Below are 17,751 nucleotides of genomic sequence, written 5' to 3'. Positions count from 1 at the left end.
CCCTAGAGCAAATCCCAAATCAAACAGTAGACAAAGGAAAATTTTTGTTTTTTCAGATAGAGAGATAGGACGAACAAGACGAGTCAAGTTCGGAAGAAGTGATGGAAGCCAGTGCCGGTTACTCCTGGGCTTGGGAGATGGAAGCAGGAGGGGTTGCCTTGGCGCCGAAGAGGCCCTCCTGGCCTTGCAACCTCTTAGATGATGCTTGGGCGAACAGGGACTTGGGCTTGACCCTATAAAACAGAACACGAAAGAGTCAGCACTGTAGGCCTTTCTCGCACACTCAAAAGCAGACCGACAGTTCTTAAGAAGACTGGAAGAGAGAAAGGGTAGAGGTAAGGTGTCAGCGGAGACCTACTTTCCAACCTGCTTGTTGCGCAGCGCATTGAGCTTGGCGGTGCAGGGCGACATGATCTCGTCCGAGGGGGAGATGTAGTTGTTGCCGAGCCTAGAAGAGACCATCGCGTCAGAACTGAAGCTGCCAGCCGGTTGATAGAGGGTTGTATCGTACTCCTGGGCCTCCATCTTGGACTTCAGGACCTGACGGTGGTACTCCAGATCCTTCTTGACATCACCCGCAGCTGGGACGGCGGAGGCAGTCATGGGGACGTTGACGTCCTTGACGCCCAGGACATTGGCGTTGTTGGAGAAGGAAGACATTTTGTGGGATGCGAGTGATTGTGTCTGAACTGGATTCGCTTTGATACTGCTCGCTTGTGGAGGGTTCGCTTTGGGAGAGTGTATGCAACGGTTGAGCTGATGTTGTAGGTAGGTAGATTTGTTTGGTGTGGATGTTGTGGAGAGGTAGATGCAAAGTGTTCAGAGCGCCTTGCCAAAAACCAAACAGAAACAGGTCAGCTTGTTTAAGTATTGAATTGGGGGGGGGGGACTTTGGTGTTCACACTTGTAGAAATAAATGTTTAAATGCAGGTCATAATCCGGGAAAGAGGGATGTTGACTTTGGGACCTGGTTGTTAGGGGCAACGGTCGCTTTTTCAGTGGAGTCGGTTTGCCACTCCCCTACAAACATCCCTGAACTTGCATCTGCAGCTGAGTTAGTGGAGCCTGTCCCTGGCCAAGGCTTGGGTATTCATTTTTCGATGCGCGCCGAAGTATGTATGTACTTGTGGTACAGTCTTTTTAATTATAATATTACAATAGTATTATAGCAATAATAATAATAATAATGGTATTAATGTTGTTGCACTTGAAAGCTGCGCCCCTTCCTTGGACCATCCGAGTCTGTGTCGCCCTCCTCTTCACTTTAGAAGGGAGAACATCAGCTCTCGTATAACAACAGTCAAGTTTTACTTCGGGTACCAGATCTTCCCCTGCTCTCCAGTCTTTCCCAGTCTCTCTGGTACATCCTAAGTTGGGGTCTGCATAATATATACTACAGATTCTATTGAGACAATCGGCATCGTGAACGACAATATCTTATCAGTACCCAACAACGCAGCATACTTCAATAGAGACCCGAGTAATATGACGAAAAATTCTATACAGCGCAGTGTACAATTTTGATGGCCAGTACTATGTGACACAAGATCCTTCACGGGTCATATCTACAACTTGGCCTTTGTAATGTTGGACCCCGGCTGCGCCCTGGTCACGCCGTACTTCTGCAACAACTCCTCCGTCTTCTTGGCCTGCCGCGCAATCTTCTCCGTGACCTCCCGTCCCCTCTTGTTCTCGTTCCGTCCCATCTGCTGCAGATGCACCTCGTCCGGCCCATCCGCCAGCCTCAGCGTGCGGATCCCCGCCCACATGTACGCGAGCGGCGTGTCCTGGCTGACGCCGGCGCCGCCAAAGGCCTGCACCGCGCGGTCAATGACGGTGAGCGCCATCTGGGGCACGAGGACCTTGGCCTCGGCGATCTCCCGGAGCGCGGCCTTGGGCCCATGGTCGTCCATCTGGATGGCCGCATTGAGCACGACGAGGCGCGCGGCGTCGATCTCGAGGCGAGACTTGGCGACCCACTCGAGGATCACGCCGTGCTCGCGGAGTTCCTTGCCGAAGGGGGTCTTCTTGGAGTCGTTGATGCGCATCAACATCCACTCGAGGGCTTTCTCGGCCTGATTGGATAGGGATTAGCAAGAGAATAACAGCGCAGGAGGTGACAGGAGAACTTACAGCGCCGATAGTTCTCATGGCATGGTGGATACGACCAGGTCCCAGGCGGCCCTGGATGATCTCAAAGCCACGACCTTCACCAAGGACCAGGTTGCTGACTGGGACACGGACGTTCGTGAAGGTGATGTGGCCATGTCCATGGGGCGCATCATCGTATCCATACACGTTCAGCATCCGGTGGATGGTGATGCCCTTCGCATCTGCTGGCACAAGAACGACAGACTGCTGGCGGTAGACGTCCTTGTTCTTCGGGTCTGACTTGCCCATGACGATGTAAATGCTACACCTCGGGTCACCAGCTCCACTTGACCACCATTTCTGCCGACACCATTAGTCCACGAGAGAAGGAAGATGACAAAGCAGCCTAAACATAGTCGGAAGACACTCACCTGGCCGTTTAGCACATACTCATTGCCCTCCTTCCGGATCTCCAGCTCGATGTTTGTCGCATCGCTAGAAGCTACCTGGGGCTCCGTCATCAAGAATGCCGAGCGGATCTCGCCCTCCAAGAGCGGCTTCAACCACTGTGCCTTCTGTGCGTCATTGCCGTACTTGGCCAGAACCTCCATGTTGCCGGTGTCAGGGGCAGCACAGTTGACAGCCTCAGAGGCACACTTGGACTTGCCGAGCCACTCGGCCATAAGGCCGTACTCGAGGTTGGTAAAGCCTGGGGACTCCTTGTAGTGGCCTTTGGGCAGGAACATGTTCCACAGGCCGAGGGAGCGGGCCTTTTGCTTGAGCTCGTCAATGATGCTAGGGTAGTGCTCCCATCTCGAGTCGCCGGGGCCAAGCTGAGCTTCAAGGACTGGATCGGCACTGTTGTTTAAAAGAAGGAAGAGAAGCAGCTTCGATTAGCCTTGAGATCCTGTGAGACTGAGCCGAGGTTGAGACCTACGGGATGCATTCTTCTTCAACGAACTTGGCGACGATATCCAAAGTCTTCTTTGCTTTATCGCTTACACGATGCTGGCACTATACATTGTGTACCGACACAGTGGTCAGTCACAGCCCTCTCTGCCAGTCTTCAGTAGTGCTCCAACTCACAATGATGGGGATCTTGGACGCCATGATGAGTGAAAAGGGAGAATCCTCGACGGTATTTCTGTTCGGTTATTCGAGTAGTTATTGCTCTCCTTCCGCTCTGCAGTATGCTTCTTGTTACAGAAAGCCTTAGATTAACTAATCTTACAATGGGCAGAGGAAATAAAGAAACAAAGAGAAGTGAGAAAGGGGAGAAGAAGAAGGAAGAGGAGGAAAGAATCGAACCATTGCCGGTATTCGAATGAATAGAACATGACCAGCACAGCAGCAAGCCCCTGCAGGTAGTCTTCCCAACCGAGGCTCAAACGCCCGCTGCGGGGACGGCTGGCGGAGCACAGAGGATGGGGCGGGCGTCTCAGGCGGGAGGACGGCTCTGGGGAAAACCTGCAGGGGGGAAGCTAACAATCGAGCGACCCTAGGGTACGAAGGAACGGCAGGGATCCGTCCTGCTCGGAGCTGGAACTAAAATTCCACCGGCTGCTAGTTCATGATTGGTCAGAGTATGCAGGGGATTCAACCTCACTCGTTGAGCCTCGAGTCTCTAAGAGCTCTTTCCATGCTGCCCAGGCTGTACCATTCACTCCTTGACACTCATCATCAGCGCCATCGACGGCCTCAACTCCATCAACAACCGACACGCTTTCATTTTCTTATATCAGACACAAACCTTTTCATTGATTCAGCATTCCCATTTGGTCTCGGAATGGTGTGATCAAAAAACAAAAATCGCACTGAACCTTGAGACTGGCATGTTCCTGTCGACAACAGAAGACACAACATTGTTCAGATAAACTTGGAGACTGGGTGTGAAAGACACCAAGGCCAGCAACCAATATCACCCTGCTTCAGAGCCCATCTCAGATCAAACAGAGTCACACAGACAAATCAAAAAAACATCGAAACAAATATAGACGAAGATGTCAGCACCAGGGGGAGTCGGCGCTGGCGCCAGCCAGCCACCAAGACCAGCAGCTGTGACCTCCGGAGCACCGACTGCACCGCCAGCACAACAGACCCCACAGAACTTGAATCAGATTGTAAGATATTTCCCAGATTTTCTCTTCCCTTTATAAGCATATTTGCGTTTTCCAGCAGTGCCCCTGTTATGTCTGTGTACTTTTTTACCCTGCGATTTAATGCCATGGCCCGGATCCGGATCCTCATATGCATGGATATTGTCAACCTTGGCTCTGGACATACGCATTGGAACACACTGTCTTATTCTCGAAAGTCCTGGAACCATGGTCAATGTATCAGAATGACACATACCAAGTTTATCGACCAGTATTCGACAAGAGGCAGGAAGATGTGGGCAGAGCTGCAAGTCTCCCGTGAGGATTCAGGCATGTTTCCTTTCCTAGGTCGCAGACACCAGGGCATGGGCTTGGATATCGGCATAACTGCGTTTGATCAGTCTTGTTGGTATTCACAGCTTGCCTTCCGAATTCGCATGCGACATCTCAGACAGCGATGGGCCATGGGCCATCGATACGAATCTGTGTGGGTGACTGCCTATGTTGTGTCTCTCGCCAAGAACAACTTTCCTTGTGGTGTTCATGGAACCTCGAAACATATCAACCCAAATGTGGTACCTCTGGAATGAGGGTACCTTTGGACCAAGGTTGCACAATGAGAATCATTCGAAAGCCTCGATTGGCTATGCATACACAGGATTTGGAAGTTGTCGAAATGACAGCCTACAGGAAATGGCTTGGAGGCCCGGAGTGTCACAATGGGACAACTCTGAGAAGTGTGTATGGAGCTCTGTTCAGCAAGGACAGAGTCTCAAGACTAGCCTATCTTCAACACTCCCTGGGCCTACCTGTCTCACCATCCCAACATCTACAGACTGGACTCGTCAATAGTCAAACCTACACATTCTTTCATCACTTGCATCATTCATCTCAGCAATTCCCAAATCAGCGACACCATGGCCTTCTGGATTCCAGCTTCTTCAACGTCCACTTATGCATCTCCACAAGAAACCAAGGCTGTACCTCATCCTCTTTCTCTTCCCCGCCGGCCGTCACAAACGCAAACTTTCACCTCTTTGAGCAATGCAACTGCAGCTCCACTGGCAATTTTTTCATCTCGGTTCTTGCCGGTTTTCTCAAACGCGCCTTTCTTTCTACCTGTCTTTCTATCTGCCTACAACCGTCACAATCGCCTGAAAGAATATGACGCGCATGAGGGACAGGCTTGGTTACCAACGCGTCAAGAAGAGCCGCAAGCGCAGGCAGCGCGATACGGACTCATCGTCGGAAGAGGCTGGTCCCAGCACCGCACCCGCCGAACATATAAATGATTCGGTCCCAGTTCAACTGTCCGTCCAAGTCCAGGCCGACAATACGGTTATGCCCGAGGTATATGCACACGGGTCGCAGTGAATGGGACATCAAGCAATGGCACCTCAAAATTTCGGCCGAGTCTTCTAGAGCGCCTCCTAGCAGCGAGCTTCCCCCCCCCCCCCCCGGCGAACGCTTTCGTTACATTCGCGATTTCCGACTCCTACTTGTCTCCTATATTTCAGACTGCATACTGGCCCATCTCCGCCGACAACTTGCTAATTCATGTGCACATAGGTCACGGACTACTTGCTCAAGCGAGGGTTTCATCGAACTGAAGAAGTCTTTCGTAAGGAGTCTTCTAACCTCGGACCTGATGGTAGACCCCAGCACAAGTCTACCGACGTTATGGGCGCGAAGAAGTACGCGAAGGCATTTGGCTTACTGAAGAAATTTGTTGAGAGCAGCCTCGACTATTACAAGGTGAGCCACCCTGACGAGGCCGTATTCGGTCTTGACGGCCTAGGCTAACCAAATCTGCCCACAGTACGAGTTGAACAAATTCTTATGGCCTGTTTTCATCCACTCATATCTGGAGCTCGTTGAGAGCAAGTACCCGGATGACGCCAAATCATTCCTCGACACCTTCAAGGGCGCCTTCGAGCTCGCCCACGCGGACGATCTCAAGCTACTCGCGACCATCACGCTGCCTGCTCACGTTGACGAGAACAATACCACGAAGCTTTTCAAGACCACCAAATACCGCATCCCCGTCACCGACAAAGCCTACGACTTGATGATCGCGCACTTGGAGAAGGAATACGACAATGGCGGCCAGACCATCATCCGACTGCTCTCTGCCTATTGCGCCGTCAAGATCGTGGACCGCGGTCTTGCGAATCCCTTCAGCTTTACTGCCATACATGAGAAGCAGAAGAGCACACAGGTCAACCAGTCGGAGCTTCTTGAGGGCGTTCCCGGTGCTTTCGAAGGTGTCAGAACCGATGCCGCTCCCAGTGGTCCGCTCAAGCTGGGTCCTTTTGCCATGGACCCCGAACTGCAGGGTGAGGTCCGCTCTGAGCTGACCCTTGAGGATCAGCTCCACCCTCCCGCCGACGGCAAGCCTAGCCTGGTGGAGGAGTTTGAGCACAAGATCAAGCGTGAGGAGAGCGCTGACGGGCCTTCTCGTGGAGAGCTTCCCTTGCCTGCCCCTCGAGCTCGAGACGTGGTGAATGAGGTAGAGAAGCTCAAGGAATACCGAGACCGATTTCGGATGGATGGCAGGACGGGCGGCGTTGGTCCTGGCGTGTCTGTGTGCATGTACACTTTCCACAACACACTCGGACAGTAAGTCTGATTCGGGTCGCCTCGAGGCACACCCATCGCTAATGAATTATGACACAGGTATAACTGCATCGAGTTCTCCAATGACCAGAGGATGGTGGCAGTGGGCACTATGGACTCTTACATTCGCGTCTGGAGTATGGATGGTAGTCACCTGAAGAGCATGTTGGACCGTGGCGAGGTGAAGAAGCCAACGAACAACCGCATGCTTATTGGTCATTCTGCGCCTGTCATGGGCATCTCCTTCAGCGACGCGGTCAACTGGCCGGACTATCGAGACGCCAACCCCAACAGCAAGGGTCCTCCACTGTTGCTGTCTTGCTCGGCTGACGGCGAGATCCGCCTCTGGAACCTTGACACTTGGATGTGCCTGTGCAAGTTCAAGGGCCACAATGGTCCCGTATGGCGGATTCAATGGGGCCCTCATGGCCACTACTTTGCCAGCGGAGGCCGTGACAAGGTTCTCCGTATCTACAGCCAGGACCAAGTGACGGCGGTTCGTGAGTGTGTTGGCCACGACGACAACATTTGCGCCATCACCTGGCACCCCAATGGCACCTACGTCTTTTCAGCGTCTGACCAAACTGACAAGTCAATCCGCATGTGGTCTGTCGTCACTGGCGAGTGCGTCCGGGTCCTGACAGGTCATACCGATGATATTGGCGTGCTTGAGTGCGCATCCAACGGCAAGATCCTGGCGAGTGCGGACTGGAGCGGCAATATTCTCCTCTGGGATATCGAGAAAGGCACCCTGATCAAAAAGAGCCGCGGCCATGCCAAGACTGGTATCCTTTCTCTGAGTTTCAGCGTCGAGTCCACCGTTCTTGTCTCTGGTAGTCTGGACGGCACCGTCCGGATCTGGGATGTTGAGCTGCCCGCCGACGGTACCAAGACCGCTGCCGCCACAGGCCCGGATGCTAACATCCAGCTGCAGAGCAACACGACCATTAGTAATGACACCATCATGGTCGGCGGTCAGCCTCAACAGCAGCCCGGCGTTGTCGCGGCCGCTTCATCATCTGCTGCTGGTGGTTCTTCTGCCAATGCCGGTGCTTCGGGCACTGCTGGCGGCAAGAAGAAAGGCAAGGAGGCACAGATCACTGCTGATCAGATCAGCGTCTTCCCCACCAAGAAGACACCTCTCAAGAAGGTCAAGTTCACACGCATGAATCTTGTCATCGCTGCTGGCTGCTACGAGGGTGGACCTTGAGTATCATTCCAGTCAAGACTACCAAGCCAATCTAACGCTTGGCGCAGTTCTTCTGCCAAGCATGTGCTCTTGCAATTTAATTTGTCCTTTCTTTTCCACCGGCGTCGATGTTTTTTCTCGTTTGGCGTTACTGGCGGTCTCTGGCAACGGCTCGGGCGGAAATGATACCTGAAAATTGGCATTCAGAGGTCTGAATGATGCATGGTGGTAGCAAATAACTCCCAGTCACATTCCTCTCTGAAGAAACAAAACTTTACCCATCAATAATGGCAGATCGATTGCATTTTCTTGCGTTCCTTTTAGCGGAGCTTTATCAGCAAAGGCGCAGTCACCACGGCACTGTTGTGCCTATATGCAGACGCTAGAATGGACTCTCGGTTTGGCATATGACAGAGAAAAGAAGCGCGCAGATACGTTGAGCTTGTTGTCGTTCTGGAGGGAATGAATTGGAGAGGGTTTCCTGATGAGAGGCGGACGCATTAGACAGTTAATTGAGAAGGAAAATATACATGATTGTCTCGTTTCCCCTTGCCAAAATAAAGAACTGCTTCAAGTTGGTGACATTTTGACACATACACCTCGTCAAGAGGCAAATTTGCTGTTTCTTCACTATCATAATTACTCTATCCTTTTCGAAGTACTTAAAAGTACTCAATGGAGGTGTGGGAGAAGAAGTGAGGTGTGAGGGGGGGGGGGGACGGGTTTCCTCTGGGCGTTGCAGGGATACGTCAGAAGGTGCACCTGGTCCAAGCTTCTTACCCACCAAGGCCTTGTCTATCATCACCTTAGCTGTCAGCCACAGGCAAGCACCTTCTTTTGGCACAGTCAACTTTTACCTGTTGATGAATGAATTTCTAGAGACCTTCACATCCTCATACTCCTCTTTCCTTGCTCTACAATACTCACCGCTGCCCCAATCCTTTCCAAGGGACGAAAGATCCCTCATTAGGAAGAAGACGCTGTAACAGAGTCAAGATCAGAGATGGACCCCCTTGGAGAATCCCCCTGGGCAGATGCGCCCGCCCACCAACCACCTCCAGAGCCTGCTACAGGAGCCGATGATGCGGCCAGCAAGACTTCGGACGCAGCGCCCACTGCCTCCTCCGGCCCCAGCAGCTCCGGCGGCCCCCGCCCCTCACGACTGACACCGCGCCGCCTTGTCGCGCAGCCGACCAAGCTCCAGGCCGTGGAGGACGACGACCCCCTGGGACCCCTCGGCGGACCAACAGCTGCTGCCGCCAACGATGCGCCGCCCATGCCGCCGCAGAAGGAACCCGGCTCTTCCGCGACTCCGGCCGCCATGACGTCGACGCTGCCGGTGCGCACGACTATGGGCAGCGGCGGAGAGCCGAGGAGGGCTGCCGACCCGCACCGCATCGTAGACGACGAGGAGGACGACGAGGATGACGACAGGATAGGCGGCCGTGCGCCCCCGCCAGTACAGGCTGCGCAGCCTGTGGTGCGTGGCATGGGACCACCGAGTGTCAGTGTCGAGCAGGCGGCCAAGCCGAGCTTTAACATCACGGTGGGAGACCCACACAAAGTTGGGGATCTGACGAGTAGTCATATTGTCTACTCTGTGCGAACCAAGGTATGTTCAGGTCACAATCTTTCCTCCGTGTGGGGAAAAAGGTAGCAGCTGGGGGGTGGAGAGAGAGAGAGAGTGTGTGTGTGAGAGAGTGAGAGAGAGAGAGCTGACTCTGAGTGGTTCGCAGACTACGTCCAAGGCCTACAAGCAGTCCGAATTCGAGGTCAAAAGGCGATACCGCGACTTCCTGTGGCTTTACAACACCCTCCATGCCAACAACCCAGGAGTTGTTGTCCCGCCTCCTCCCGAGAAACAGGCTGTCGGTCGATTCGAGAGTAACTTTGTCGAGTCGCGGCGGGCTGCGCTCGAGAAGATGCTGAACAAGACTGCTGCACACCCCACGCTGCAGCATGATGCAGATCTGAAACTGTTCTTGGAGAGCGAGTCGTTCAACGTGGACGTCAAACACAAGGAGAGAAGGGAGCCGAACCTAGGCGAGAGCAAGGGCATGTTCAGCAGCCTAGGTCTAGGAAGCTCGAGTAGCAAGTTTGTCGAGCAGGACGATGTGAGTGTGAACAAACAACCCTCAACCTTGCTCTGAAACATGCATTGACCAAATACAGTGGTTTCACGATCGTCGTGTTTATTTGGATGCACTGGAGACTCAGCTCAAAGGTTTGTTGAAGGCCATGGACACCATGGTTGCGCAGCGCAAGCAGATGGCGGAGGCGGCGGGCGACTTCTCTGCCTCACTCCATGCGCTCTCCACAGTCGAGCTCTCGCCAACGCTGTCCGGACCATTGGAGGCACTGTCAGACCTGCAGATCACCATTAGAGATGTGTATGATCGCCAGGCACAACAGGATGTCCTCACCTTTGGCATAACCATCGAGGAGTATATCCGGCTCATCGGCAGCGTGAAGCAGGCATTCGGTCAACGACAGAAGGCTTTCTACGCATGGCACGCCGCGGAGTCTGAGCTGCAGAAGCGGAAGGCGAACCAGAATAAGCTGCTCCGGCAGGGTAGGTCTCAACAAGACCGCCTGAACCAGGTCAGCGCTGAGGTCGGCGACGCGGAGAGGAAGGTCCACCAGGCGCATCTGCTGTTCGAAGACATGGGGCGACTGCTGAGACAAGAGCTGGACCGGTTCGAGAGAGAGAAGGTCGAGGACTTCAAGGCGGGGGTGGAGACATTCCTTGAGAGCTCTGTTGAGGCACAGAAGGAGGTGAGTACCGTGACGACACAATCCTGGTGGCTGGCTACACGTTGCTAATATTAATCTCTCCCCTTTAGCTCATCGAGAAGTGGGAGACATTCCTGGTGCAGCTCGATTCGGCAGAGGACGAGACCATGTTCTACAAGCCGCCAGTCATGCAGTCAGCAGGCAACAACAAGTCGACTGGCGACACGGCGGTGGACCGGGCCCGGGCTCGCATCGACGAGGACTCTGACTAGAGTAATGGGGTGCGTCGAGACAGCTTCAGTGCTTACAATGACCGGGGACTAGCTCGGAATGGGCCGCTGGGGATGAATCTACCATGGCATGATCGTCGTTGAGGGTGGTCAAATCAGCACCGTGGATCGTCATCATTCATGTCCTTGAAATCAAGAAAGGGAGTGCGCAGAGACGGGGCACGATCTGGGCGGTGCCCTAGGTGTTGTAGTTCTGTCTCCCTCTGATGGGTTCTCTTGTTGTACATAGATCGATCGCTCTGCATTTACCTCTTTGCTCCCAACTTTTATACCTCAATGCAGCAGAAGCCTTACGCAGGCATGGGCCCAAAATTCATCATCGTAATCCTTGAAGCTGAAGTCGACCCGGCTTCTTCGCAACCTTTTCTTTTTCGCCGATATGAGAGAACAATATTTCTTCATTCTCCCACAGCTTATTTCTTCTTGCCCTTCTTCGCGGAAACCTTTGCAGCAACCTGCCCACCCTTCAGGTTCGGCTGGTCCCGCACATAGGCCCTCATCAGGCTCTCAAAACTATCCTCCTCACTGACAGCCGGAGCCGCCTCCTCCACGACCTCCGGCTCTACCGCCGCCTTCTTTGCCATCTTGGCCGCCCTGGCCGCCTCAGCAGCCCTCGCCTTCTTCCCCTTCTTCACGTCGTCACCACTCTTCTCGGCGGCCGCCACCTCGGCAGCCGACCTCGTCTCGGAGGCGGCAGCAGAGGCGCCCGCGAGCTCATACCCGGTGCCGAAGCGCTGCCTGAAGCTGGCGAGCCTGCCGGCCTCGTCGACCTCGACGTTCTGCAGGCTGACCTCGCTGGGCTGCCAGGTCAGGTGGTTGCGCGTGTCCTTGGTGGAGCGGTAGACGGGGAGCGGGGAGGTCGAGCGGGTCGTGTAGGTCGAGCCGTCCGAGAGCTGGACGATCTGGGTCCAGGTGTAGGGGCGCTTGGGCCTGGTCACCTCGGTCGCGTGGCGGACCTGCTGGGTTATCGCTGTGGTTGCTGTTGCTGGGAGGAGGTGGTGGTAGGGCCTTGGCGTGGCGGTTGGCCTGGCGCAGGCTGTGAGGAGTGTGCATGGGGCGCTGGAAGAGGAGGACGACGACGAGGAAGATGGTAGGCTCCTTGGGAGGAGGGTCGTGGGGAGTCTGGCCATCTTGGAAATTGGGGGGATTCCTGGCCGTTGGGATTCGAGGAATAGACGGAGGTTGCTGTTGTTTCTTGTAGATGCTGTGAGAGAGTGGCGCTTCTTTTCTCAAGAGAGAAGGTCGCTTGCGGTAGTGGTGGCTCTTAATTCATCTTTCTCTCTCTCTTGGTGTGCTCGTCGTGGTCCAGAGAGGTTCACGCGGTCTTGGTGTTGAGTCGCGCAGGGTGGAAATTTGAGGTTGTCTTATCGCTTATCGTAACTACTTTCTACTTTCTGCTGTATAAGTAAACTACGTACCTATGTTTCCCGGCCGAGTGCCCCGTCGTCATACCTTCGTTTTAATGTTTTTTTCTTCTCTGTTTCTTTTTCTGCCCTTTCGTCCACCCTTGGGCCTCTTTTGACTGCTATACTGACACCAATTCAATGTCCCATGGGCTGAGATGAGGAGAGCGTGCGTCTTGCGCCAATTGGGCAGAAGCGCATATCATACACAACAAATTTCCTCGCCAACATGGACCTTTCATGCCCTGGCGCGCTGTGGCCTCTTGCGCCGTGATTTCGCTATCACCGCCACCACGGTCGAACATGGCCGTTCACGTAAGTGATCGCATGATGTTGTCTTATGTATACAAGTCACCAACTGAGGCTGACCTATATATATATATATGCACACATAGAAGGTCTCGCAGTAAGGTCTCTATCCAGCACGGCCGCCCCAAGAGGTCCAAAATGGAAGCTCGCACCCCCAGAACAACCTTCCGTCCACCCCCACCCACATTCCCACACTACCGCCACCGCCACCCTCTCCGAGCAGCTCCGCGCCGTGATGCGCCTCCTCCCGCACCCCGTCGTGGTATGCACGGCCGCCGCCGCCGCCTCGTCGTCCACCTCCTCCGGGCCGAGGGGCATGACCATGTCGTCCTTCACCTCGCTGTCGCTGCACCCTACACCGCTGGTGACATTCAACATGGCCAGGCCATCACGAACCCTGGACGCGGTCGCGGAGAGCAGGCGATTTAATATACATGTGCTGAGTGGGGATGTCGAAGGGGCGCGGGTGGCGGACTGGTTTCGGCGGGGCAATGCGTCGGATCTTGGGGTGTTTGAGGCCGAGAGGATGAGAGAAGGGTGCGGGTGTGAGGTGTTAAGCCGAGGAGGGGAAGAGCAGGGAGAGGGTAGTGAAGAGGCACCGCTCCTTGGAGGGAAGGGCGTGCTGTATGCTCTGCAGTGCCGGCTGCTTGACGACGAGCCGCACCGCGGGCTCGTTGGGGTCCGGGATCATGTGGTTGTGCTAGCGGAGGTGGTTGATATAGTGGAGGGGATAGGCAGAGGTGCGGAAGAAGAAGAGGTGTTTGGGCTGGCATATGCTGATAGACGGTATAGACAGATCGGCGCCACGATGGTCAGTGAGGATGACTAGTGGTTCGTCTGGTGATGGCAACATTCATGGGAAGGAGGGGGGCGGACAGCATGAGCGTGCGTTGTACAGTAGTGAGAGGGCAGTCGTGTGCATTGAAACGGCGTTGGGCTGGAGGGGGTTTTTTACTTTGGCAGAGATTCTGAACAAACAGGTCTCCATCTAAACACCGCGAGATTGTATAGAGACCTCTCACCACGCGCACACATTCCTTCACACACTCACTCATTCTACCACCATCTGTGCGGATAGGCTCACGGTCCCAAAGTGACGTCGGAGCCCTCTACACTCACACACAAAATCTCTCACACCCAAGCGACAGTCCATTCGCACCTCTGGATTCCCAAGGACATCGCACTGCAAGGTTAGACCAAGCAGAGAAGCCAAGAGTCCGTTGGCGGCGTCTTAGTCTGGACGAACTTCGTTTCATCCCAAGAGAAGCTCGCGTGTGCGCCAAGACACCTTACCAAAAAGCTTAGCGCACAACCTTCTTCTTGTTGTTGTTAATGTTTTGTCAGCCAGGCCACGGATTCGTCCTCTCTTCGGACGAGAGAGATCCGAGACGACTAAATACTACATAAGACAAAGAGTGTGTCTCGTTAGGGATTGAAAGGGGGAGAAGGCAATGATCTCATAGGTAAAGCTGACGTGATAGTGTCTGCCTGCGCGTGGGTTAAAAATTGAGGGGGCGAGTGAGTGAGTGTCTGTGTGTGACAAAAGGAAAAAGGGCTGTAATTTGCGGCCTGGGTGGTTGGTATGTGAGATGGATGGTTGATAGACTTGAGCTGAAACAGGCCCGGGCGTGTCGGGGGAGAAAAGCCAAAAAAGAGCGTCTTAATCGCCGCTCAAGTATCCGGGGAATGCACATGGCCCGTCTAGGCTGTCATGAACAATTAAAAACAACAGAGAATAACAACGGATTGCAAATTAAATAGAAGATTCCAGCAACGTCATAAACGGGTCAAGAGTTACTGCGGCACAACCAAAATTGAGGTTGGCTGCTGTGGTTCGTCCGGAGGTAGTGGAAGAAGAGGGGGGCTATAATAGGCGCCGTGTCAAAGCCCGCCAATGCAGGGACCAAGCGACAGCAACCAACTCGATTTGCGCCATGGCCACCCTCTGACCAAGACACACACAAACAAGAGACACATAATATATATACGAATGCCTGCTTAAGATGATGCCAAAATCCAACGGGAAATGAATCCTTCATCAACAAGGGGAAGAAGCTGTCACTCCTAAGACATGCTGAAACAAACGTGGCCAGCCAGGCTGCAATGGCCAAGTGGGCATAAAGTTTGTCGTTCAAAAGGAGGGCAAGGGCGGCTGAGAGTTTTAGGACCCTTGCCTCTTGCCCTCCCCCACACCCCGGCGCGCGCTGCGCCAAAACAGAGGCAAGCATAGGGCAAGCCACACTGGCCCGCGTCCTTTGTTCTGAGTTTCTAGGAAGTTCAGGGGGGGAGGGGGGGTTTTAAGGTGCGGCGCAAGTGTTCCAGGGCTTCTGGAGCTCGCCCTAGAAACTTTCTTCCCAAAAGGATTGATCGGTACCTCCGAACCGCAAAGGCCGAATGGCGAGGGAGAGCCGCAATCAGTAAGTAACACATGGTCAGCGCCACGCAGCCAGCGGTGACGAGATCTATTTGTAAGCAGGAGAAAGTGAGAAAAGAGAAAGGACAATAAGTGAGGGAGTGAGGGAGTGAGTGAGGGAGTGAGTGAGCGAGTAAGGAAAACGCATGACAAAATTGCTTCATGGCGTGAATGGAGAAGAGAGAAAGGCAACTACCATGTGCTTTGTGCGTATGTGCGTGCGTCGTAAATGCGTTCTTCGGAAGCACATGGCACGGTATGCATTGAATGCATGCAGTGTCAACCTCGTGATAGAGATTAAAGTCTACGGGCTAGTGCAACACCAGGTAGTTTTGTTGCCGTCCCTCTTCCTGTTGGTGTGTGCAGGGGCCACTGTCTTGCCTGCCAGACTTCATTGGCTTGACTGATTCGGTGGCCAAGGAGGAGAAGGACCGAACTTTAGTTACTGTGCTATGTGTGGTAGTTTGTAGAACTCGGCATGGCGCGCTCGATTGGTGACCCAACAGTGCCTTGGTTGATAATTTTGGCGAGACACGCCCGCAAGAGAAAGCCTCGCATGAAAACCCACCGAGAGGGTGGCACAAAGACGATGATACTCTGGAGTGGCAACGGACCTCGACGTCTTTGGTTTTGGTTTTTTTCTCTTTTTTTTCTTTCTTTCTTCTCTTTTCCTCCTTCTATGGCTTCTTCGTGTTGCTTTCTTATTTCAAATTTTGTCCTTTTCACATACGACATACTATAAGTCTCGTCTGTTGCTGACTAGAGTAACTATTCCCTGTGTGATATTAGGTTTGATTTAACCCCCCCACGAGGTTGTCATGTGGCAGATGATCCCCAGCTTTTCGGGTCGCCCAGGTTCACCGCAAGGATAGCTGCCGAGGGCGTTCGTCCTTCCCAATTCGAGCTAATGATGCATCGACATAGTTTGGGTTATTTGCCGGGTCGGCAGAAACTCTTGATGATAATTGTTCTATCAAAAGACGTGGTAGAGACGGTGGGGAGGGTCGCCTCTCAACACGACGCCGTGATGCATTGCAGTGTACCAAAGCAAGTGGGCAAAATCGTTCCTCGTTGTCGCTCTCCACACCCAAAGTGGCGTGAGAGGCATGGGAAACACGGCAGGACACAATAGCAGATTTGTGTGACTATGCCCATGCCAATGCATGTCTGGCATGGCTGCAGATATTGCCGGTAACCACCATCCATCATCGCATCCTCGTCTGCTCCACCGTTGGGGGCCCTTTTTTTGGTGTTGTGTGTGATCGAGATGCAGGGTATGAGCTCCGAGGAGGGGGCGGGGGCAAATCCAATCCGGATAGCTTCGTATATACCCCAGTAGCTACATCCTCAGGTCCTCTCCTATGTCTCTCTGCGAGCGGGAGACAAGGACCACTATCATTATAAATGGAGATACGACGGGAGGCGGGAAGTATGATCACATCGTAGCAGAGCCCCATACAAGGACAATTTCTTGGACCCCCGCCCCGTGATTCCGCCAGGCCAGTCAGCGGCAGGACCACCAAATAGGAAAGACGTTTCAAATCTCCCTACTATATGGGTCATGTCCCTTCCTCCCTTGGCCTGCTTGTGTGTCTCTCTCTCTTTTATTACATCCCCCCTCGTGTGAACGGAGATCAGCCAGCAAGTCAATCTCTCTTTTCATTTTCCTTCTTTTTCGCCCCCGAGGGAGAAGGCGGGAAGATTGGTTATCTGGTATCGTAGCAACTGCGAAGGAAAACAGCGGCCAGTGGCGGGAAGGAATGCAGAATTGTCTTTGATGGCATGCTTTTTCGGGTCAAGCAGCTTTAGGGAACCTGGGCGGGTGCTTGGCAACATTTTGTTCGTGCCATCCAGTCTGGCCCCCCCGGTCGTGTCGATCACCCAAACACGGACGACTGGTGGCAGTCGAGACCCTCAGCTGGGTTCCACTGCATTGAGCCTTTCTAACATTGCAATTGGAAGGACGTGGCCGTGATCAATCAATGAATCAGATCATCACGACGGCTGCGCGGTGTCATTGGTGACAGCGACATGAACATGAAAGGTGAAACTTTGGGAAAATGAAATCCTATCCCCGTCCCCCATGTCACCATCGTATTGACAAGAGACGACGCACAGACTCGATGTACTACAATGATACCATAGTACTATGTATGCAAATATGCATGCAGGTCTGCCGTCAGGCCTCGGAGGTGTAGGTGGGTAAGCGGGTGAGCTGCTGAGAGCTGAGAGCTGGCTTGCTGTGGCTCGCTAGGAGAGCAGCCAAGTCGTCGCGAGGTTGGCTGCATGAAGCACAGCAGGTAGAGAAAAAGCAGCAGCCAAAATCTGATACACTGGTTGCATATCTGTCGGCTCCACTACTTGGGCAATATCCTCCTCAACATCTATTGACGCCCAACAAGGGACGACCGAACGACATCGCAGAGGCCGACATCTGAACATTGCCCTTGCCTTGCCCTTTGCGGCGAGGATCTGGTAGTTTTCTTTTCTTGTTGATAAGACACCTCAGCTAGTGGTCCGCGCTTGAACTGGCAATTTGAGGGCCACCCCAAAGACAGCAGACAGGGTGGGTCGAAGCGACCCAGGACCTTGGGGGAGAGATGGGGGAGGG

The 17,751-nt window shown here is 53.7% G+C and overlaps 6 protein-coding genes across 6 annotated transcripts; 3 read left to right on the top strand and 3 right to left on the bottom strand.

Moving 5' to 3' along the window:
* Positions 1 to 118: 118 nt before the first annotated feature.
* Positions 119 to 660, bottom strand: M406DRAFT_334843 (uncharacterized protein; the record flags this gene model as incomplete). Its single annotated transcript, XM_040920978.1, has 2 exons — positions 119 to 233; positions 359 to 660. 2 exons carry the CDS (start codon positions 658 to 660, stop codon positions 119 to 121), a joined length of 417 nt encoding a protein of 138 aa, XP_040771146.1.
* Positions 661 to 1,366: 706 nt separating this feature from the next.
* Positions 1,367 to 3,201, bottom strand: M406DRAFT_353772 (acyl-CoA dehydrogenase NM domain-like protein; the record flags this gene model as incomplete). The annotated part of the gene is made up of 5 exons (XM_040922786.1): positions 1,367 to 2,075; positions 2,134 to 2,451; positions 2,523 to 2,949; positions 3,029 to 3,105; positions 3,178 to 3,201. The coding sequence occupies 5 exons, from the start codon at positions 3,199 to 3,201 to the stop codon at positions 1,566 to 1,568; spliced, it is 1,356 nt and encodes a 451-aa protein (XP_040771145.1). The 3' UTR covers positions 1,367 to 1,565.
* A 582-nt stretch (positions 3,202 to 3,783) lies between these two features.
* On the top strand, positions 3,784 to 8,013 carry M406DRAFT_95870 (uncharacterized protein; the record flags this gene model as incomplete). Its single annotated transcript, XM_040926312.1, has 5 exons — positions 3,784 to 4,211; positions 5,757 to 5,942; positions 6,007 to 6,806; positions 6,864 to 7,770; positions 7,879 to 8,013. The coding sequence occupies exons 1-5, from the start codon at positions 4,092 to 4,094 to the stop codon at positions 8,011 to 8,013; spliced, it is 2,148 nt and encodes a 715-aa protein (XP_040771144.1). The 5' UTR covers positions 3,784 to 4,091.
* An 838-nt stretch (positions 8,014 to 8,851) lies between these two features.
* M406DRAFT_348484 (Vps5-domain-containing protein) lies at positions 8,852 to 11,314 on the top strand. The gene is made up of 4 exons (XM_040922394.1): positions 8,852 to 9,604; positions 9,729 to 10,106; positions 10,165 to 10,767; positions 10,836 to 11,314. Exons 1-4 carry the CDS (start codon positions 8,996 to 8,998, stop codon positions 10,995 to 10,997), a joined length of 1,752 nt encoding a protein of 583 aa, XP_040771143.1. The 5' UTR covers positions 8,852 to 8,995; the 3' UTR covers positions 10,998 to 11,314.
* A 414-nt stretch (positions 11,315 to 11,728) lies between these two features.
* M406DRAFT_234903 (uncharacterized protein) lies at positions 11,729 to 11,974 on the bottom strand (the record flags this gene model as incomplete). Its single annotated transcript, XM_040916005.1, has 1 exon — positions 11,729 to 11,974. A coding segment is annotated over one exon (246 nt), but the record flags the coding sequence as incomplete, so codon positions are not given.
* A 934-nt stretch (positions 11,975 to 12,908) lies between these two features.
* On the top strand, positions 12,909 to 13,547 carry M406DRAFT_233843 (uncharacterized protein; the record flags this gene model as incomplete). Its single annotated transcript, XM_040915951.1, has 1 exon — positions 12,909 to 13,547. A coding segment is annotated over one exon (639 nt), but the record flags the coding sequence as incomplete, so codon positions are not given.
* Positions 13,548 to 17,751: the final 4,204 nt, after the last annotated feature.

The sequence above is a fragment of the Cryphonectria parasitica genome (genome assembly GCF_011745365.1).
Source record: "Cryphonectria parasitica EP155 unplaced genomic scaffold M406scaffold_10, whole genome shotgun sequence".
NCBI lineage: Eukaryota > Fungi > Ascomycota > Sordariomycetes > Diaporthales > Cryphonectriaceae > Cryphonectria > Cryphonectria parasitica.
Note: the sequence above shows the minus strand (reverse complement) of the source record. Positions and strands in the feature narration are given on the sequence as shown.

Excerpts from the sequence above, each read along its gene's own strand:
- M406DRAFT_348484 (XM_040922394.1), top strand. The coding sequence starts at position 8,996 with ATGGACCCCCTTGGAGAATCCCCCTGGGCAGATGCGCCCGCCCACCAA. Across the intron at positions 9,605-9,728 it reads TCTACTCTGTGCGAACCAAG|ACTACGTCCAAGGCCTACAA; the intron begins GTATGTTCAGGT and ends AGTGGTTCGCAG. Across the intron at positions 10,768-10,835 it reads CTGTTGAGGCACAGAAGGAG|CTCATCGAGAAGTGGGAGAC; the intron begins GTGAGTACCGTG and ends TCTCCCCTTTAG.